Source organism: Salpingoeca rosetta (genome assembly GCF_000188695.1).
Source record: "Salpingoeca rosetta unplaced genomic scaffold supercont1.12, whole genome shotgun sequence".
Taxonomy (NCBI): domain Eukaryota; class Choanoflagellata; order Craspedida; family Salpingoecidae; genus Salpingoeca; species Salpingoeca rosetta.
Window position 1 is genome coordinate 717,685 of NW_004754922.1, and position 21,986 is coordinate 739,670.

The following is a 21,986-nucleotide window of genomic DNA, read 5'->3' on the forward strand; positions in this document are numbered from 1 at the left end:
TGCAGACACACAAACACGCACGCACATGCAACCACACGCACAAACACGTGCAAGCACACGCACAAACGCGCACAAGCACACGCACAAACACATGCAAGCACCATCCACACACAAACACACCACTGTTCCACCCCTCAAACCTGGGAAACGAAACCAACCTGGACTGCGGTGGCTTGCTCGACAGATGAGGGCGTGCTCGTCTTGAGCGATCGTCACCGCTGCTTCTTCGCGCAGGCCTTGAGGCAGGCCGCGGCTTGCGGCGTGGCGGTGTCTTGTTCAACACGCTCAACAGCAGGCCACCACTGCCGGCACGCTTCCCTGGCGGAGATGATGCGCTTGCATCTGACCTCGTGCGATCGCTGGCATCATATGCCGCTCGCTTGGCAGCAGGTCGCGCACCATCATCATCTTCGCTCCCATCATCATCGTCATCATCAGCATCGTCATCAGCAGCCGCACCATCAGCATCGTCAGGATCGCCCTGCCTATGGTGTGGCTCGTGGTGCTCGGCAATACCATTGAGCGTGGTTGTGTGGTTTCGTCGCAAAGGGGAAGTTTGAGATTGCGCAGCCGATGACACATGCGCACGAACCTCGGGGCTCCTGCCACGATAGTTGTCATCGCCGCTCTCCTCGCTGTCACTCTCGCTATCGCTGGCACCACCACCATCGTCATGTTGACGCTGGTGGTTCTGGTTCTGTTTGTGGCTCGTGTGACCAGCTGCATGGTCATCATCATCATCATCGTCAGCGTTGAGGTCAGCACTCAGTTCCTCTTCCGCCATGGTGGTGTCAGCTCGCACCACCTTGCACCCCTCCACTTGCTGCTGCTGCTGTTGCTGTTGTTGCGGTCGTTGGTTTGGATTTGTGTTTCCAGCAGTCACATGATCCTGTGCCGCCTTCTTGTTGCTCCCCTGCTGTTTTTCGGTCTGCACATCCTCGTGTTGCGTGTCCGGCACACCCTCCTCCTCATCTTCCTCTTCCTCACTATAATTGACAGGTGCTGCTGCTCCTGTACGTTGATGCACTTGCTGCTGCTGCTGCTGCTGCTCTTGTTTTGCATGCAAGGACAGTGTTGGAGATGGTGCAGAATGGCGACTCGTCGTTCTCGACAACACGCCATGCCCTCGCTGCCGTTGTTGTTGCTGCTGCTGCTGTTGTTGTTGTTGTTCATTGGCGGCCATGGCAGTCTTGACCTTTTCCACAACATCACCACCGGCATCCTCATCCTCAGCATCGTCACCATCATGATCATCATGATCATGATCATCGTCATCGTCTTCCGTGTCGTCAAACTGCGTCTCTTTCCCCGAATCGAAAATGAGACCCGAGATGCGTCGGCGGTCACTTCCCTCATCCAGCACCACCGGCTTGCTCGCCGCTGTCGCTGTTGCTGTCGCTGTTGCTGTTGCTGCTGGTACAGAAAGGGCTTTGTGTTGCTCACTGGGGGCATTGGTCGCGTTATGGCCGTCGCTGCCACAGCGGACAGCATTGTCGTCAGCAGCATCATTACCGCCATCGCCGTGGGAGGTGCGTGAGATGACGGGTGACTCGCCTGGTGGGTACCCGTACACGGCTGTCGAGTCCTGCCGCGCAACCGAGGATGTGGTGGTTCCGCCATGCGGTGATGTCACCGACGACGGCATGTGTGTGTCATCATCTTCATCGTCACCGTCGTCGTCGTCGTCAGCATCGTCATCGCCACCCATAACGTCATTGTCGGTGCTCTTCGTGGTGTTCACGTGGGCTGCATGGGAGGTTTCACCACCGAGATTGCGACTGCATGTGGTGTCGCGTTCTGTCCTCTTGCGCTCGTCAGCGCACGCGCGCTGGTGGTCTCCTCTTTGACCATCATCATCGCCATCAACATCGCCATCGCCATCAGCGCCAGCATTACCGACACTCGCCATCGCGCTTGTTGGTGTGCGCACCTCCACCGTTGCCTTGGCAACACTGCCCATAATCGCACGTGCTGTATCGGCACTGCCATCGCTCACATCCTGCGCAAGGCCTCGGTTCGGGGTAGTTGTCGTCGTCGTTGTTGCTGAGGACGAGCTTGGCGCTGTCGTGGTCGTTGTTGTTGCTGTGGTACCTGCTGTTGCTGTTGCTGTTGCTGCTGTGGTGATGCTGCTGGACGCCCCATCGCCGACGGCCGATGCAGTTTCCGTGCTCGGCTGACGGGACTGCGGTTGTTGTTGTTGTTGTTGTTGTTGTTGTTGTTGTTGTTGTTGTTGTTGTTGTTGTTGTTGTTGTTGTTGTTGTTGTTGTTGTTGTTGTTGTTGTTGTTGTTGTTGTTGATCAAAAGCCACGCTGTCAACTGTGTCCTGCGTGCATGTGTCAAACTGTGTCTGCTGCGTCTCCGTGAAGCGCTCTGAATTCATCGTGTCGCGCAAGGAATCGTCAATCCGCAGCGAGAACTGTGACATGAGCTCGTTCTGTGGTATTCCAGCACCGGCAGCGTCCCACACATCCGTCGTTTGCTGTTGTTGTTGTTGTTGTTGTTGTTGTTGTTGTTGTTGGGCAGCAGCGCCTGCCACTTGTGATGCCGACACCGTTGTTGGACCGGACGTTTGCTCCGTCTCTCCGCCAGTGGTCACGCTGTCAACAGTCGTGGTGGTTTGCTGCTTGTGCTGTTGCCGCTCATGCACGCTTCCTTCTTCTTCTTGTTCGTCTCCGTCATCGTCATCATCGTCACAATCATTGTCATCGTTGTTGTTTGCAACTGACGGCGCAAGCAGCATCTTTGGCGCTGTTCCTGATATGAGCACGGGTGTGCGTGTGAAGAGCATGCTGTTCTCGGACTCAGCCAGCGAGTCCAATGACTGCTGTACTCGAGGTGCCGGACACGGCAGCGACACGCGGTCGTCATCGTCCTTGTCAAGTGCATGTTGTGAGCTCCGCCTTCTGTTGCCGCCATGAGCCGTGGTGCCATTGGCGGCGGAGCAGGCTGCGGTTGTTGCGGCTCCCCCTGCAGTGTTGTTGGAGTTGGCGGTGGTACTGGCTCTCGTGGGCTGCGGACGACGTGGTTGTTCCACTTCCGCTCTGTTGCCATCATCGTCAACATTGCCATCATCATCAACAACATCGCCGCCCTCCTCCTGCATGGGAAAGGGTGTTGGTGCATGTCCAAACATCTCCTCAACCGAGACGGGACGGGATGGATGGCCCGGTTGGTTGCGCTGCGAGGTGGCTGGATTCACATTTGATACACGAGCGCCTGTTCCTGTGCCAGGCACTGACGATGGCTGTTGCTGTTGATGATCACCACCACCATCCTCGCCATCGTCATCATCAGCGCCATCAGCCCTGCGCTGTTGTTGCTGTTGTTGCTGTTGTGGTCGGACTGGCACTTGAGCTGGAGAGCGGTGCGCTGCGGCAGTACCGGTGTGAGCGGCTGTGGTGGCCTGGGTTGGCGTGGCAGGGTTGGTGAAAAGGATGTTGCTTGCATTGTGAGGCATGTCGTCGGCCTGCGACGCATCCGGGTACACATCCATGAGAGTGGCCTGAGAGCCGTCGTCATCCAGGTCATCAGACAGGAGAGGAATGGCCAGCCCGCTCTTGCTCAACTGACGCGGCGGCCTCCGGTCAGACACCTGGCCAGACAGCTGCAGGCCATTGAAGGAGGAAGAGCGGTGGTCTTGGTGCTGCTCTCGCTGCTGTTGCGGTTGTGGTTGGTCTTCATCGTACGTGGTCAGGCGCATGTGTTGACTCCCGTTGTGATGTACATCATCATCATCAAAGAACAGCGCATCCACTGCATGTGTGTGTGTGTGAACGTGTGTGTGAATGTGCGTGTGTGTGAATGTGTGTGAAAGTGTGTGTGTGAGGGTGAGAGAGAGAGAGAGAGAGTGTGTGTGTGTGAGTGTGAGTGTGAATGTAGCGTGGACGAAAGGCAACGCATGTGCACACACACACACACACACACACACACACACACACACACACACACACCACCCGGCCCGGGGGTTGCAACATAACCACGCGTCTACTGGTTGGTGGCTTAAACGTTTGTGTGGAACGTGAATTTCGTAGGTGACGAAAGAATCACAGCGGAACCAATACACCTAAGCTTTGTCACTGTCCAGAACTTGGTACAAGCGCATCCGCGCGAGGCACAGTGACACACACACACACACACACACACACACACACACACACACACACACACCCTCACCGCTTGAGCTGAACAAGTCCTGGGACGTCATGGCGCTCCTTGAGACTCTTCTTTATCCCCTCAAGAGTGTCTCAATTGTGACAATGCGGCAGTGTGCTGAACAGCAGAGCAACCGATGGAGTGAGTGGGTGAGGTAGTGCAACCACCCCCTGCAACCCGTTCTCGCTCGTCTCGCTTGTCTTTGTCGTGCTTGGACGAGTCGCTTTCGCGGCGCGCAAAAAGTGGCGGGAAGTTGGTTGTGGACAATTTGTTGATATTTTCATAGAATATGCACGCCGCCAAGTTCAAAAAACGTGTTGTGTATTGGTTGGTGGTTGCAACAGAAAACACAGGCGACACAACACCACGAACACAGAGATGCGGGGAGAGAGTCCGTCACACCAGTCAACACACATTACACGCACAGACACATCACACATCACACATCACACACACACACACACATCACACATCACACATCACACACGCGCGCGCGGATCACTCCATGAAGCAAAGTGCAGTTGGCTTGCAGCGAGGTGGAAGGGCGACAATGCCCGCTCGCTCACGCCCGGTGTGTGATCACTCAAAGGCCTTGATGGTGTTGGCAATGATGTCTGCGCACTCCTCAATCTGGTCCTTGTTGATGACGAGTGGGGGTGCAAAGCGGATGATGTCGTCGTGCGTTGGCTTGGCGAGCAGCCCGTTGTCACGCAGCTTCATGCACACATCCCAAGCAGTCTGCAGCATGTTGTGCATGGATACGCGGGTGCGTGTGAGTACGTGTGAACATGTGTGCGTGTAAATGTGTGCGTGTAAATGTGTGCGTAGATGAGGGTGTGCGTGCGTAAAGCAGGTGAGCTTGTGTGAGCGTGTGTGAGCGTGTATGGTGTGTCGCGCGTGTGCACAAAACCTGCACCAACAAGAGCCCACAAGCCATCGCACCTTGCCCTTGTGGGGCTTGATGACAATGGCGTTGAGGAGGCCCTTGCCGCGCACGGTAGTGATGAGCGGCGAGTCAAGCGCCGTCAGCCGGTCGCGAAGGATCTTGCCCATCCTGTGCGTGTGTGTGTGTGTGTGTTGGGATTGAGATGCGTGTTGGTGGGGACCGCGTGGGAGAAGATATGAAGCTAAAACACACAATCGCGTCATCGCGCGGGTGGGTACAAACAACAATACACCCAAACAGCACAATACAAGTAAACGCATGTGTGTGTGTGTGTGTGTGTGTGTGTGTGTGACAGGGTGTCAATGATGTGGAGGGCCAACCCATGTGCGCGCTGTGGCCTGACCTGTTTGCGTTCTCGGCGAGGTTCTCCTCAACAAGAACCTTCATGGCCGCCATGCCCACAGCGCAGGACAGCGGGTTGCCGCCAAAAGTGGAGCCTGGCACCAACCAACCAACAACAAGCAGACAAACAAAACCATGAAACGCATGGAGAGAAGAAGAAGAAGAAGAAGAAGTTGTGGGGAGGGGGAGGTGCAGGCGTTCAAGGGTTTGACGTGAGAACAATAAATTGTTGTGAGCATGGATTGGAGGCAGTGGAAACGAACTGCAGTGCAAAAGACAGCAAGCGACGCATGCATAGGCACACCTGCACCCACCCCCCACACACACATGCACACACACATAATGCACACATGCACTTCTTTGTCCTTTTGTCTTCTGTCCACGGTTACAACGCAAGTGCAAGCAGACGCACCGTGCTGTCCGGGCTTGATGGTGAGCATGACCTCGTCGTTGGCGAGCACGCCAGAGACGGGCAACACGCCGCCAGAGAGCGCCTTGCCGAGCACAACAACATCGGGCTTCACCTGTACTCCACCCAAGTTGAGGCACGTGTGTACGTGCATGTTTGTGTTTGTGCGCGAGTGTGCGTGAGAGAGGAGGGAGACAGACGCAAAGAGGGGGGGGGGGCTTGACAGGCAGACAGACATGCAGACATGCAGACAGACAGACAGACAGGCAGACAGACAGAAGGATCCAATAGAACTGTTTGAGCATCTCACTGGGCGCACACACACACACACACACGCAGACACACAGACAGACACAGACACACAACCCTCCGTTGTTGGCGGTTACATCCGTTGCACGCACCTCCTCGTAGTCGCAGGCGAGGAGCTTGCCCGTGCGTGCGCAGCCTGTCTGGACCTCGTCGGCCATGAAGAGGCAGTTGTTCTCGTGGCAGATGCGCTGCGCCTCCCGCAGGTAGCCCTCATCCTGCGGTAGGGGTCCATGGTGACAAAGGGAGGGCGTGCATGAGACAGTGTGAGTTGGGTGGCAGGGAGGAAGAGACGAAATGTAGTGCGGGGGAAACGCACGCAAGGCCACGCACACGCACGCACACACACATAAACAAGCAAGCAAAGCACGACAACAACAATGAGCACAAGTGGGAGCATGGTGTGTGTGTGTGTGTGTGTGCATGACGTACGGGGACGATGACACCGGCCTCGCCCTGGATGGGCTCGCACTTGTACGCGGCGACGGTTGGGTCCTTGACAGCCTCCTCAAGCGCCTTGAGATCACCAAATGGAACCTTGATGAACCCTGGCATAAACGGGCCAAACCCGCCGTAGCTGCAGGTTGCAAAAGGACGAGAGATGGAGAGGAGGATGGGCAGGGACGTGACAATGATTGTTGTGAGTTGTGGGGGACACGGGAACAACGGCAGTTCAGCCCAAGCACACACATTCACACGGCGCGCGCGCAAGCACACACACACACACACACACACACACACACACACAAACATGTAAGTGCACCTCTCTGGATCGGTGGAGGCGGAGATGGCGGCGAGCGTGCGGCCGTGGAAGTTGTTCTCGGCAAACACAACCTGTGCCACGCAAGCAGAAATGGATGCATGCATGCAATGAGGTTGGCGCACCGTCTCTCTCACACAAACACTTATACACACACTCACTCACTTACACACTCACACATACACACACTCACACAACCATTGGCGCACCTTTGCCTGGTTCTCTGGGATGCCCTTGACGTCGTAGCCCCAGCGGCGAGCAAGCTTCACACCCGTCTCCCACGCCTCAACACCTAACACACACATACACACATACGCATGCACAGCAGCACGCAGCAAGTAGTTGGTAGTTGTGGTGAGTTCCACGGGGCCAACACGACACATGCCGCACAACAGACACAGACACACACACACACAGACACGCACACATAGGCACAGAAGATGTACGAACGCACCGGTGTTCATGGGGAGGAACTTGTCGTAGCCAAAGAGCTGCGTCATAAACTGCTCAAACTCGCCCAGCTTGTTGTTGTAGAAGGCGCGGGACGTCAGCGTCATGTTCTCGGCCTGCAAAGACAGTCATTCCGGGTGGAAGGGGGGAGATGGCGAATGAGCGGTGTGGTCGTCTTGGCATGGCAGATACACGAGCAACGCACACAATTTGGCACGGGAGCCAAGGCACTTGCAAAACAGTTGGCTGCACGTGACACCCAACACACACACACACACCTATACCAATGCATGCATGCATGTATGTGCCATACCTGGTCGATGAGGGCCTTGACGATCTTGGGGTGGCAGTGGCCCTGGTTGACGGCAGAGTAGGCGCTGAGGAAATCATAGTAGCGCTTGCCGTCGACGTCCCACACAAACACGCCAGAGCCGCGGGCAAGGACAACTGCAGATATCCAAGGACCAACGCGTGTGAGTGTTTGCGAGTGGGTACGTGTGAGGAAGAGAGTGAGTGCATGAGTAAGAAGAAAGGCACACATTCACATGCACTCACATGCACTCACGCACACATACATCACTCTGAGTGAAGCACAGGTGCTCACACGTGAGCAAAACAGAAAAAACCATCATGGTGTTTGAAGGGCAGAGATCACGCACGTCATCGACGACAAGAAAAAGCGTACCTGGGAGAGGGTGGTAGTTGTGGGCGCCGTAGGTGTCCTCACGGTGGATGAACTTGAGGGAAGCCTCCGTGTTGGGCTCCGGGTCTGTCGGTGAGGACATGGCACGAGCCTGCTGGCGAATAGCAGGCACGGCAGTGCGAGCACTGCTCACGATGCGGCGTGTCGACATCATCATCATCGTTGTTGTCTTCTTCTTGTTCTTCTTGCTGCGCGCTTCACGTAGTGTGTTCCTTGTTCCCTCTGCTTCTCCTGCTGCGTTTGCAAGATCAAAAACACAACACAGTGAACAATGCAAAAAAAGCCACGGGCTCTTCAGAAGTGAGAAGGAGACAGGTGGGTGATGAATGACCTGAGGAAACAAAAGGGTGGAAGACCCTGATTGGTCGTGCAACTGTTATGGCTTAGTTTGGCTTTGCTTTGGTGGATGACATGAACCAATCAATCAGCAACAAGACAAACAACACCCATCCACACGCCGCCGCACAATGATGGCTTCATGAGTCAAACAGAGGCAAGCAGGCAAGGCAAGCAGACTAGGCAAGCAGACTAGGCCAACAACCATCCTACCCTATCATGTGTGAATGCAAGATGCAACGTCGCCAAACACACCCCAGCCACCGCACCACAACCACGCGATCACACTTCCTTCTTTTCAGCAGCACACCTTTTGTCTTCGTCTTGCGTTCGAATCCAGTGGTGTGGAAATGCGGCTGCTTGCAATGTCCACACAAACGGTTGTGGCGGACGCAGGCAAACGAAGCAAGATGGCTGTTGGCAAAAGCGGCTTTGCCAACTTTGCTGCAAACGAAGTTTGAAAGCATCTTCAACAAAATTTCCGCCGTCCTCTCAGCCCCAGACCGACCCGGCCAAACGACAACCAACATGAGGTGTGACGATGCTGGGAAGAAGGAAGGCGGAGACGGAAAGCGAGCGGAGGAGGACGGGATATGGAGAGGTTGTTCATGGGGGAGGAAATGTGTGAGGTCGAGGCAGATTGGAGGCGCGTTCATTGGTTATCGCGTTGGGGAGCATGTGCTGTGTGTGTGTGTGTAAGTGTGTGTAAGTGTGTTGTGTGGTGTGGTGGGAGTTTTTGGTTTTGTTGGTTGGTTTTGCTGGCGTGTGCTTGTGATCAGCAACGCACAGAAGCGGTTCGGTCGCTCACACACCACCTTGCACCGCTCATGTGTTTTGACGTTGCAACCTCCTGTTCAGCATACTCTCTCACTCACTCTCAGTCAGTCACACACACACACACACACAATCTCACATTCCTTGCAACGTGGTATGTTTTGCTTGTGCTTGCAGTGATCCGGCACAATCCGAGGAACAGCTTCGAGCGTCAATCAACCAGCAGTTGATTGAGAGCGGACAGAAAGAGAGGTGTGTATTTATTCTGGCAGCGGTTTGTTTGGTCAATGTGTGTGTGGGTGTGTGTGTATGTGTTGTATGTGTTTGTGTGTGTGTGTGGGTGTGTGTGTGTGGGTGTGTGTGGGTGTGTGTGGATGTGTTTGTGTGTGTTCATGTGTGGAGGGGTTAGTTGGAGCTGACCTATGACCTGTGCGCATGTGTATTTGTGCCGCTTTGTGTGTGCTTGTGTATTTGTCCTGCATGTTGCTTGAGTCGTCTCTTCCTTTGAGTTGATGCGACGCAACATCGTTGTGCTCGCGTGCTTAAGCTCCGCTCCGTTGGTTTGTTGAATATGCTCACCGTCTGTCTCGTTCACTTCATCATTGGCTGTTTGTTCTGTCGTGGGGTAGGCTCAAGGCCATGCTCAGAGATGAGTTGAAGAAGAGCAATTGGCGTGATCGCGTGCGCGACTTGGCAAGCGGTATGTGTGTGTGTGTGTGTGTGTGTGTGTGTGTGTGTGTGTGTGTGTGTATGTGTGTGTGTGTGTGTGTGCGAGTGTACACATATCATCATGTGACTTCTCCCATCCCATGCTGTTGTTTCCGCTGCATGTTTGTTTACGGTGTTTTTCGTTTGTGCCCCCCTTCTTCCCGGGGTTCACTTCCCGGTGACGTCAGGCAAACTGCAGGATCAAGGGGATATGACAGTAGCACAGCTAGTTGCAGCCATCACCCCTGAAGCAAGACGTACGCTGTGACTTGTGGATGCAGTGTGTGTGTGTGTGTGTGTGTTTGTGGATGCGTGTGCGTGTGCGTGTGTGTACGTGTACGTGTGTTTGCGTATGTTTGCGTATGTGTGCGTGTGTGTGTGTGTGTGCTTCATGCATGTACGCTTGCTATGCTTATTCCTTTGCTTGTGTGTTTTGCACACATCATGGATCCACCTGCGTACAACACCACCTCATCCCGCCCTTCATCTCCCTCGTTCTGCAGAGATGGTACCGGAGGAAGTGAAGATGAAGCTCATGGCCAATATTCAACGCAGCCTGCGGCAAACTGTCGACGAGGATAATGCCTCATCTAACTGATCAACCATCCAACAATAACAACCAACAACAACAACAACAACAACAACAACAACAACAACAACAACAACAACCACAACAACAACAACAACAACAACAACAACAACAACAACAACAACAACAACAACAACAACAACAACAAACGTGAAGAAGACAAGCTAGCTGCGCTTGATGACTTGTCTGTCTGTTCATGTTTGTTTCTCATCTTGCTTTGTTCTTCGCTCCTCCCATATCACACATGTTCTTGTTTTGTCTGTCAACGCTACCACTCGCGCCCTAACTCTACTATTGTTCCCAACATCCATCATCGCCCGAGCATTTTTTGTCTGTGTTGTCCTTCTTCCATTTCACTTTCAATTGGTCGTCTCGCCTTCCTTCCTTCCTCCTGTTTTGCTACCCTGCCTGCATGCCTGATGTAAATAGACCAACCAACCAACCAACCCACGAATGATGCCAACCATCACAGCTGTGCCTGCTGCCCCTCTCTGTCATCGTCCACATCAAAGCACCCCCCATCTTCGCACACACCTCTTGTCATCACTCCGCTTAAGACCGGATACGTGCCAAAGTTTGTTGGTGGTGGTGGACCCAGCCAGTCGTTTATGACAGGAAAGAGACAAGACACAAGCAGGGCGGCAACATGCACGACAAAGCCACACGTTGCCAGCAGTTCCCCGCAAACGATGCCACTCACATGCACACACACCCGACAACAAACGAAGCAGCCACATCACGCACGCACGCGCGCAGGATGAAGCGACTGCAGCAAGCAGACGGATGCATGCGGTAGCTGGGGCACCATCACCGCCACACACAGAGAGACGAGACGGTGTGGATGAACAACGAAAACGCCACGCGAACCAAACACAAGCAAGACAGCTCAGAAGTTGAGCTTGGTCTGGCGCCAGCGGCGGCGCTTGGCGTTGTATCGGATCTTGTTGTCCGTTTTCTGAACGAGGACAAAGAAACGGTGTGTGCGTGCGTGTGCGTGCGGTGAGGTATGGGTGTGAGTGTGTGCACGAGGGGGTTCATAACTGTGCGGTTGATAGAGGGTTGTTAAGAACGGTGCGTGAATGCAACACAAAGAAGAAGCGTATGTGCACGCGCTCGTGCACGATTGCGCGTGCCTTGGCTCGCACGCACTCAAATACAGTTACCTCACGCAACAACCACGCCTCCACCGAAAGCCACCATCACACACACACGCACACATCAACAAACCCACAAACATTCCCGCAGCTGCACGGGCACACGACACAATCAACAGCAACAACAAGAGCAACCACAGCAATCCCTCTAGCGCCAAGACTCACGAGGCGGATCCACTGGGGAAGAGGCCTGTTCTTGCGGGCGGCCTTGGCCAGCTTCATCTTGATCCTGAAGGACTTGTGGCTGGGCCTGTGCGTGGTTGGAAGAACGAGAACAAAGAGGAAATGTGGGAAGAAGGGTTGGAAGCGGGGGTGGAAGAAGACACAGCGATGAGTCAAGAATGGAGTCGCGGCGGTACGTGCGTGGTGCAAACGCGAAGCGACAGCACACGGAAACGTGTGCATTGGGTTGTGCCTCTGCTGCTGATGCTGCTGTCTCGGCGTTCACAGCGTTTAGCTTTGTATCCCTGAATCATCAAACACAGCTCCTCGTATCTGCTGCCATACTCCTCATCGTAACAGCATCGCTCATTGCGACGTCGTGTCTCTCCCTGGCCACTCATCAACGAAGCTGCTTCGTCTTTGCACACACCCTGTGCTCGGTGCTCGGTGCTCGGTGCTCTGTGCTCGGTGCTCGGTGCTCTGTGCTCGGTGCTCTGCACTTTCCTTGCTTTGTGGCCCGCGCTTACGCACACAGCCCACGCACATCCACACAAGCACACACACACAAGCAGCAGCACACTCACATGGTTGGTTGTCGTGTGCTGTAAAGGATGATGCGGGAGGAAAAAGGCACACTCGCACACGCTGTCCCCACAGAAGCAAATAAATCCAGAACACAGCACCCTTTTCTCTTTTGCTCCCTCAATCATTCCTAATAATCGATTCACTTTAATCATGTCATTCCTGTTTATCTATCATTTAGACAGCTCTGCCTGTCGTGCTGTCGACGGCGGAGACGAAGCAGCGAAACACAACACCACACACACACACACACACACACCATGGCCGATGATGACAGCAGCACTGGCAGCGCTGTCAGTAGTGATGGTGGATGCAGGCCGATGGACGTGATGTTCTTGAGGCTGCTGGTGGAAAAGGCCGTGTTGGCCAAGGGCGCCAGTGCGGGAATCAACAGCATCAGCACAAGCAAGCGCAGCTTGCCCAGTACTGGCGCTGCGAAACACGACACCGATCCCATGGCCATGTGTCGTGAAGCCATTCAAGAGTACCTCCGCCACACGGCAATGAAGCATTCCTTGCAGCAGCAAAAGGCCTGGATCCAACCTCCCGTGCTCGGGGATGTCGAACTGGATTTCTTTCAGGCTGCCAGGGTTCGTCAGTGTGTGGATGTGTGTGGATGTGTGTGTGTGTGTGTGTGTGCGTGCGTGCGTGCGTGCGCGTGCGCGTGGATGTGTGTGTGTGTGCGTGCGCGTGTGTGTGCCTGTGCGTGTGCGTGTGTGCGTGTGCGTGTGTGCGTGTGGGTGCATGTGTGTGTGTGTGTGCGTGTGTGCGTGTGCGTGTGTGCGTGTGGGTGCGTGTGTGCGTGTGGGTGTAAGAAGATGGCTCTGTCCCGTGCACCACGTAACCCATCGACCTGTTCCCACCTCTCTCTCTCTCTCTCCAAACACAAACACATACGCACATGTGCACACATACAGCAAGCGTGGCATCGCAAGATCGATTGCCGCCTCAACTTGATCATCACAGAGCATCACATGCCACTGACACTGCCATCAACATCGCCCAACTCGGCAACGCTGCCATCGCGCGAGGTCTTCGTTGACAGAACCCGCCCAGGTGTGTCACAGAGAACCCAAACACCTGTACACATCGTGCCATGGACGACAGTGTGCTGTGCAAGTTGACCGCAATGGCACAACAAGCGTACAAGCACTCAACACTCACCCAACGACTTGCACATTCACACACACACACACACACACACACACACACACACACACACACACACACACACACACACACACACACACACACACACACACGCACGCCTGCTCCCATACAATCGTTTGACGCAGAGCCGTTGAAGACGTCCATGTTTGTCTACGACCATCAGGACCTGCTGCGTGAGTACCTGGCGCTGCGTAACCCGAACATGCGGGAGGACGCGTATGCCCCGCTCGAGTTTGCCGGGCCACGATTCGCCACGCCGTCCCTTAGTGCCCTCCGATCCCTCCTGCACGACCTCAACCCTTCCCTTCCACAGGTGCGTAGCGAGGCCACGTACCCTGGCCATGATACATGACATGTTTTGAAATATATACACACACAACACGCACACACACACCACACACACACACACACACATACACACAGACACACACACATACACACAGACACAGACACAGACACAGACACACACACACACACACACACACACATACTTCACCCACCCCCCCCCGGACAACAGCGTGGGTATGCTCACACTGGTCCTGCGCGTGTGCGGTGATGGTGCTTGTGTTAGATTGGCACGCAAGATAGTGTGTTCTCCGCAACGAAAGGAAGCAAAGATACGCATCTCCAGGCGTTGTTGGACACAGTACAACGCCTCACCAAATCAGCCGAGCCAAGCCACTGCCGCGCCCTTTGTCGGCGGTAAGCACGTGTGTGTGTGTGTGTGTATGTGTGTGTGTGTGTGTGTGTGTGTGTGTGTGTGTGTGTGTGTGTGTGTGTGTGTGTGTGTGTATGTTCTGGGTGTGTGGATGATCATCCTCCCCTTCCGCTCTTTCTTGCTTCTTTGAGCTCTTTCAACCCTCTCCTCCCCAGAAGCCTAGCCTACCCAACACCAACCACTGCCTCTGCCCCACCCTCGCCACCCACGCCATGCCATACATCACCAGCGGGTGCCCCGTGGCGCAGCGGGCAACCTTGTGGTATATGGCCACGTGCGGCGCGGACCCCAACGACTACGCATTGAAATACGACGAGGTCAGTGAGGACAGTGGAGACAGTGCGGGTTCAGTCGCACGCATCACACCTTCCACGGCCTGTTCCACTCTTCCACACCCACCAGGGCTTGCTCACACCCCAACCGAGCACAGTGCTACACTGACTTCAACTCGCCGCCATCACTGACACCACGACTCACCATGATGGTGTGCAGCTGTGGCATGAGATTCGGCAGGTGCGTCGCCCCGTGGACCACCTCCTCGCTGCAGACGCAAAGTACCAGACAAACCTCGACGACAACTACTTTGTCTTCTACGTGAGTGTGTGTGTGTAAGTGTGAGTGTGAGTGTGTGTAATTGTGTGCGTGTGTGATATTGTGTGCGTGTGTAATTGTGTGTGTGTGTAATTGTGTGCGTGTGTGTGATTGTGTGCGTGTCTGTTTTCAGCTGTGCACCACGCGTGACCGTCCTTTCATTCACTGCCAACACCATCGCATGCCGTTTTCTCACATGCACGTGCATGCACGCACACGGATGCGAAACTTTGTTACCAGGACGTCATCCTCGAAGTGATGATCGCGCTGATTCGGGACCCAGCGCTCAGCTCCGAATACGGCTGGTAAGCACCACATTCCGTGCATCACACACACACACACACACACACACACACACACACACACACACACACACACACACACACACACACACACACACACACACACCCGTTCACACACATGCAAATGTGTGGTGTAGCACCAGCCTGGGAGCAGACGTGGTTCCAAACGGCATTGTTCCGTTCCGTGGCCTTTGCCTCTTCGTCGCCCCACTCGCATTTATCTATCCGCGAACACCACAGCTGTACCGCGTCTTTGTCAAGGTCACACACACACACACACACACACACACACACACACACACACACACACATACAAGACATACACGACAACATGCAAATGAATTTGCTGGCATCTTGCACATGTGTGTGTGCTGTTGTTTTTGTTCTGCACTGGCTCATATACACTTGCAAAATGGCTGCAGCTGTACACGCGGTACTTTCGTCTGCTACACACGCTCAACGAATATCCAAACGTGAGCGACACATTGCTACCGTTGCACCGTAGCTGTTTACCGACACATCTCTGCCCTGTGTCGTAGCATGTGTCAACTTTGTCAACTTTGGTTTACTTCCCATCCCAAACCCGTGTCTCACAACAACAAGTAATGACCACCGCCACAATAATGCACATGTGTGTGTGTGTGTGTGTGTGTTGGTGGTGGTGGTGGTGGTGCTCTAGGGTATTGCCCGTCTCAGTCAAACGTTTCTGGACCTGATGCAAGTGCGGCTGCCACATCTCCTCCTTCACCTCAAGGTCCGGAGGGCATGCGTGCTGCGCACATCATTGCCACCGATGCATGGCTGCAATGACACAGTCACTGCTCGTATGTACACATGCACACGAGCACCCCTGCGCTGACACGCACAGTTGCATGTCCTGATTGATGCCCGCACATGGACGGTGACAAACAGGGTCTTGGGGTCAATCCTCTTGAGATTGCGTTTCCGTGGATGTTCCAGGCCTTTTCCGGCTACCTCCTGCCAGAACAGGTTCATGTGACAGTGATTCTGCTCTTGCTGCCATTGCAACTGCACAACATACACATTTAAGCACATTTACACACACACACACACACACACACTCACACACTCACACACTCACCAACAGGTGCTGCTGCTGTGGGACCGCATCATTGGCTTTGATACGCTGCATGTGCTGCCACTGCTCAGCTTTGCGCTGTTTGCGTTCCGCCAGCGCGCGCTCGCTGTTGCGCGCACGAAGAGGGACGTGGAGTTTGTGATGGCCGATCTCCGCTCCATCGCCGTCGTGCCGCTCATGCAGTACGCCCTCTTCGCTCGCGACATTGCAACCGCAGCATAATGCACACACACACACACACACACACACACACACACACACATACACACACACACACACACACACACACACACACACACACACACACACACACACACACACACCAACACAGAGTGGGGTGTCGTGTGTTTGCTTGCGCTGACGCCATGGTGCCGCTCGCTCTCATGCTACATGTGACATGTTTATGTACAGTTTTGATAAACTGAACTGAAGGACCGCCAACACTAAAGAGCAACAATGCCAACACGCGCTCAAACAATATGGCCATCAGCATGATACTCGTACCTCCCCTGCACCACAAGCCGGATCAGAAAGACACAAGGACACATCCACACACACACACACACACACACACACACACACTTCCACCCAACAGACCATCCACATCCACATCCACATCCACATCCACATCCACATCCACATCCACACGTCAGTACACGTGCACAATGACAAGAGGTACACCAAAGAGTTGGCCAAAGCTACAACAAGAAGGACAGAGGGAAGGGATGGGGCAACGAGCGCAAGCGACAAAACTGGCACGGGCTCAGAGACAATGGACTTTGTCGGAGATGAAGAACAAGAAGCAGGCGAGCAAACAAGGTCGCAAGAAAACGCAGAAGCGGCAAGAAAGGGAAAAACCATGTCGATGAATGGATAACAGAACGCCTAACTGAAGCAAGTAGTGTAAAGAAAGGAAAAAAATCAGCAGAAGTGAGCAGTCTCATGGAAGCGGCACACACACACACACACACACACACACAACGCACGCACGCACGCCACAACCACGTTAACAGACACAATGGGATCAGCTGCTCATGTCAATGTCAGCAACTCTGCCACTGCCATCTGCAAAGGCGAGGTGGGTTCCGTCCATGTTCCACGAGACACAAAACACGGCACCTTTCGACAGCAGCGTCTTCACCACGTCTTGTCTCTGTTGGTGGTCAATACGTGCACATCCACGGACAAGACGCAATCAAACTTGAGTGGCGTACAACAAACAAGTTCCCAAATAACACACATTCCAATCAGCACCCTGAACGCACATCCAACGCCTCAACACGTGTATAATCTGTAGTTTCCCTCCCCCCCTCTTCCAAGCACTGTTAACACGGGCGCATGCGCGCACCTCGACATCCCAAACGATGACGCGGCAGCCGCCGTCGCTTGTGGCCAGCCAGCGACCGTCAGGGCTGAACTCTGCGCACAAAATACCACTGGCGTGGGCTTTCAATGCGTGGAGACACACGCCCCGCCGCCCATCGACGATGCGCACGGTGCCGTCATCCGCACCACTGCTCGAAAGCAAACAAGGGCAAGGGAGAAGTGTATTACGGGTGAGGGTGGGCAGCACAGTAGCACTCAAGCATAGACAGACGCCGCAACGTGAGTGTGAATGCAGCACGGGAATGAAGGCCAGTGAGCGCGCGCGCGCGTGTGTGTGTGTGTGTGAGAGAGAGAGACAGACAGACAGACAGACAGACAGACAGAGATGCAATGAACACATGAGGATACATGTGCCTGCAACCTCATGCACATGCACACGCGCTTGCTATCAGGTACATACGTGACAAGGAGGTGGGACGACGCCTCTGCTCGGCACCAAGCAAGAAACTTCACGGGTGACTCGTGCTGGATCACGTGCTTCACGTTCTCGCTCTCCAATGTCCACAGCTAACACAAAGGGATGTGTGTGTGTGTGGGGGGGGGGGTAGTGTTGTGAGGCAGTGGCACCGGAAACACATCGGTCTCGCAAAACACAGTGCAATCGCACACATACACAAAGACAAACACACAGCTACATCACCACACAACCAAGAGTCACAGCATACCCGGACTGTTTTGTCGTCAGACCCTGATGCAAGCATCTTGAGGCTGTCGTTCCAATCAACCATGTTCACGTCATCCGTGTGGCCAGAGAACCGCTGTTGAAAGTACGGCTTCTTCACCCCAAACATACAAATCATCGAATCTGCACGCAGCCAGCCACGAACGACATGACGATCATGCGACGGGTGAGTACTATGCGGGAGTGCGCGTGAAAGAGGTGGCGTGTGTTTCTTTCGTCATTCACACTTACATTCTTATTCACACATACACACGCACGCACTCACATTCACACACATGCACACATGCACACACACACTCACGTGCACACACACACACTCACACTCGCACATACACTCATATTTACTCTCCACTGCACCACGTTGGCACTCAACCAAAAACCACACCTGTTCCCGCAGTCACGAATTTGTCCTCTGCAATCCAAGTCAGGCTCAATATCGATCCTGGTGCACGAAGCAAGAAGAGGCACGCGTGAGTGGGCACGATGATGCAAGCAAGGCAGTGGAGGAAATCAAGGGCCGTGCTACCGATGAACACTAACATCAACCAGCCAACCAACCAACCAGCCAACCAACCAACCAACCAACCAACCAAACAAACAAACAAACAAACAAACAAAAAACCAACCTTCATGGAATGACGCGCCAAGAAGCTTCTTCTCTGTGCGAGTGTTCCAGATCATGACGTTGCCGCCACCGTCGCCAGCGGCAATGTACCGCCCGTTGCTGCTGAACTTGGCTCTCGCGGTGGGATGGCCCGTGCCCGCTAGCCGCTGCTGGAGCTCACCTGTTCGCAAAGCACGCCGCGCACACCACCATCAATGATACCGGCGAGTGAGCCAATCAGCACCATACAATTCAAAACCCCTGCATCTCACTCTGTTGCATTGCGTTAACGACCACAACCGAAGGCAGCTGTCACAACAGAAGCAGCAGAAGCAACAGTAGCAGCAGTTGTCACAAGGCAACCACGTTCAAGACCACGCGACGTACCGTCATGTGAGGACCACACGCGCACGTATCCATCGGCGTAACCGGTGCAGAGGTGGTCGCCATCTGCACTCCAGTCTATCGAGAACACTTCCCCCATTCCTTCCTCTGCAGGATGCAGGCACACAATGGGCGGCATCTTGGGATCCTGCCAGACATGGGATGTGGCGGGCACGCACAAAGAATGTCACCAACGCACACATGCATATTCCCATCAGCACACCTCGCGTTCATACACACTGTCCCTTGAAATACAAAACACACACACAGACACGCACGCACACACAACGAAACACACACGTATATGCACACACGTACAGGCACATGCAGGGCAAGCGAAGCAACCCAGATGGGGAAGAAGAAAGGCCCAACTGGCAAAACATACGTCGAGGTAAATGCGTGCTTTGTTGTCGCTTCCACACGACGCGAGCATGTTGTATTTTGGGTTCCATTGGCACATGAACGCGCCAGTCGAGTGGCCCTGCAATGCGGCACGAAACAAACAGACAGCACGGTCCCATGAGATGAGCGCGCTCCTTGGAAACGACGGGCAGCACAAGTTATCACGCGAGGCACAATTTGCAGTGGTATGCGCACGTGAACAACAATCAGAGGACGCACCGCCAATTCACGGAGCTGTGAGGCTGGGATCTCCACATTCTTCTTGGCCACAACGTCGTCTGTGTTGGCGTGAAGTTTGCGCAGCACACATGAAATGAGCACATATTCATCCTTTGGCCAGGGATGATGCGCCCCATGCGTGGCAGGGGTGGGTCCGGGACAATACACTTGAGGCAGCAGAGCATACGCGTTTTGCGTCGACTTACTTGTTTCTGCCTCTGCTGTGCGTGCTCGCTGTACCTTCTGCCACAGCTCCTTTCTTCGCTCCTCGCAGATGGATGGCTGCAAACATGATGGCAGAAGCGTGGTCAAAACAGAGAGCAACAGAGCCGGCATGCAAGCTGAACAAGAAGCAGTGAAACATGATCGCAAGTGCCAACGACCATAACCACTGAAACGGGTGCAAGTGGAGGCCTTGCAAAACGGGTGCGTGGGCACAGGGACGCGCGGGCGCACACCACACAGGCACACAGACACACAGACACACACACAGACACACACCACAGACACACACCACAGACACACAGACACACAGACACACACCACAGACACACAGACACAGACAGACACATGGTTGCACCAACGTACTTGGACAGACTCCAGCAAGGACAAGGGTGGGAGGTCCTCGAGGAACTTGGGGTCTGCGGGAAGCCCTTCCTCTGTCAAGTTTATTTCCGCTTGCACATAGTTGAGGGCGCGCTGCATTTGTGCAATGAGCGACCCGGGCGGGATGTGTGTGGTGGCAATGGCAGAGTGGGCAATGCCGCTCTCCTGCCCAAAGGTGAAGGAGCTGTGTTGGAACCCTGGTTGAAACGTTGTGTGGGAATGTGCGCGGGTTGTGCGGGTTGTGTGTTCATGTGTGAGGGGTTGTGTGAATACAAGTGGTGAACGCGGCAAAGGTGTTGAGCTGTCATGGTTTCGAGGAAACGCCGCCGCCGTGCGGGCGTGAAGCAAGCAGGCGTGTCGACAGTGCAAAGTAAAAGGCGGTGGGGTGGCTGCGCGCTGCTGTTGAAACAGTAGCTGAAAGAAGCAAGAACAAGTGCAAGACGCCAGCAGCCTCGACACAGGTGGAAGCCTCGACACAGGTGGAAGCCTCGACAAGCGGATGCGTCGACAAGCGCGGGGGAGGGGAGGTAGTGGCCACTGACTGACCTGACTCGAGCAGGTACCGGTAGATGAGGAAGTTGATGTGGTCTGTTTCAATACTCATGCTTGGGACCGTCGGTTCATGTGACTGCGAACGGGAACGACAACGTGCAGAAGCAAAGCGAAGAGGGTGCACGACATGAGCTGTAGGATGAGGGGACAGCAGGAACAGGAGAGAGAAGGAGAAGGAGGGGGCGGGAACTGAACAGGAAAGCGGGAGTTGCGGTGGCCAGCAGCAGTGGCCAGCAGCGACCAGAAATGGCCAGCAGTCGGCGACACAGCCCTTCCAACAGCAGTACCACAAGAGGTTGCGTTGCGACAGCAGCAACACAAGCACACAGCACGAGCACAACCCACCCACCCACACACACACACACACACACACACACACACACACACACACACACACACACACACACACACACACACGCACACACACACACACACACGCCACAGCACTCGCGCCGACTTGATGCAGTGACTCGTGAATCATGCACTCCACCACCACAACAACAACAGCGTTCCACACCACAACAAGCACAACTGCAAGACACTGCACACACACGCACACACACGCCTACACGCACCGCACCTTCCTGTCCGCTTCCCAAACTCACGTGATTGGGCGTGTCGAGAAAAGCACACAACAGTGAACAAGAAGGCAACAACAGCAGAGTGGCTGGGCAGCTGTCGGGGATGAAGCGGCTGCAACGAGAGAACACACGCACAAACACACGCACACACGCGCACACACTGGCAGGCGACTGAGAGACTGAAAGGAGGGAGGGCTGCTGGATATGGGCGCGAGTTGGGGTGGTGGGTTGGATGTTCGCGCGTTTGCAGTTTTGCAGCTCTTCTTTGTGTTGCTTGCTTGCTTGCTTGTGTGTTTGTGTGGTGCGATTTTCTGCTG

At 54.5% G+C, this 21,986-nt stretch overlaps 6 protein-coding genes across 6 annotated transcripts in view; 2 read left to right on the top strand and 4 right to left on the bottom strand.

The window, feature by feature from the left end:
• The window catches only part of PTSG_12278 (uncharacterized protein), a gene marked incomplete at its 3' end in the record, with an annotated part of 8,826 nt that extends 4,427 nt beyond the window's left edge, over positions 1-4,399 (bottom strand). Inside the window, exons 1-2 of the mRNA XM_004993755.1 lie at positions 4,174-4,399; positions 159-3,753 (exon numbers count right to left, since the gene is read on the bottom strand). Of these exons, the coding sequence (XP_004993812.1) occupies positions 159-3,753; positions 4,174-4,204 (3,626 nt within the window). The 5' untranslated portion in view covers positions 4,205-4,399. The remainder of the gene's footprint in view (positions 1-158; positions 3,754-4,173) is intronic.
• Positions 4,398-8,850, bottom strand: PTSG_12279 (ornithine aminotransferase). The gene is made up of 12 exons (XM_004993756.1): positions 8,715-8,850; positions 8,051-8,302; positions 7,679-7,812; positions 7,370-7,481; positions 7,125-7,207; positions 6,919-6,989; positions 6,588-6,732; positions 6,251-6,373; positions 5,853-5,964; positions 5,442-5,535; positions 5,095-5,206; positions 4,398-4,890 (listed from the first exon to the last, which is right to left on the bottom strand). The coding sequence occupies exons 2-12, from the start codon at positions 8,226-8,228 to the stop codon at positions 4,732-4,734; spliced, it is 1,323 nt and encodes a 440-aa protein (XP_004993813.1). The 5' UTR covers positions 8,229-8,302; positions 8,715-8,850; the 3' UTR covers positions 4,398-4,731.
• Positions 8,851-8,914: 64 nt separating this feature from the next.
• PTSG_05236 (uncharacterized protein) lies at positions 8,915-10,484 on the top strand (the record flags this gene model as incomplete). The annotated part of the gene is made up of 4 exons (XM_004993757.1): positions 8,915-8,937; positions 9,290-9,430; positions 9,808-9,878; positions 10,390-10,484. The coding sequence occupies exons 1-4, from the start codon at positions 8,933-8,935 to the stop codon at positions 10,482-10,484; spliced, it is 312 nt and encodes a 103-aa protein (XP_004993814.1). The 5' UTR covers positions 8,915-8,932.
• Positions 10,485-11,033: 549 nt separating this feature from the next.
• Positions 11,034-12,421, bottom strand: PTSG_05237 (60S ribosomal protein). Its single transcript, XM_004993758.1, has 3 exons — positions 12,376-12,421; positions 11,795-11,879; positions 11,034-11,430 (listed from the first exon to the last, which is right to left on the bottom strand). Coding segments are annotated over exons 1-3 (156 nt in total). The 5' UTR covers positions 12,378-12,421; the 3' UTR covers positions 11,034-11,361.
• Positions 12,422-12,633: 212 nt separating this feature from the next.
• On the top strand, positions 12,634-16,475 carry PTSG_12280 (uncharacterized protein; the record flags this gene model as incomplete). The annotated part of the gene is made up of 12 exons (XM_004993759.1): positions 12,634-12,963; positions 13,291-13,429; positions 13,669-13,856; positions 14,152-14,253; positions 14,417-14,578; positions 14,754-14,855; positions 15,093-15,157; positions 15,292-15,415; positions 15,577-15,627; positions 15,834-15,908; positions 16,067-16,144; positions 16,263-16,475. 12 exons carry the CDS (start codon positions 12,634-12,636, stop codon positions 16,473-16,475), a joined length of 1,629 nt encoding a protein of 542 aa, XP_004993816.1.
• Positions 16,476-16,870: 395 nt separating this feature from the next.
• On the bottom strand, positions 16,871-21,966 carry PTSG_05241 (uncharacterized protein). The gene is made up of 13 exons (XM_004993760.1): positions 21,694-21,966; positions 21,083-21,164; positions 20,519-20,733; positions 20,137-20,212; positions 19,931-19,989; positions 19,695-19,790; positions 19,313-19,457; positions 18,948-19,106; positions 18,707-18,763; positions 18,305-18,444; positions 18,040-18,146; positions 17,602-17,767; positions 16,871-17,406 (listed from the first exon to the last, which is right to left on the bottom strand). Exons 2-13 carry the CDS (start codon positions 21,138-21,140, stop codon positions 17,278-17,280), a joined length of 1,407 nt encoding a protein of 468 aa, XP_004993817.1. The 5' UTR covers positions 21,141-21,164; positions 21,694-21,966; the 3' UTR covers positions 16,871-17,277.
• Positions 21,967-21,986: the final 20 nt, after the last annotated feature.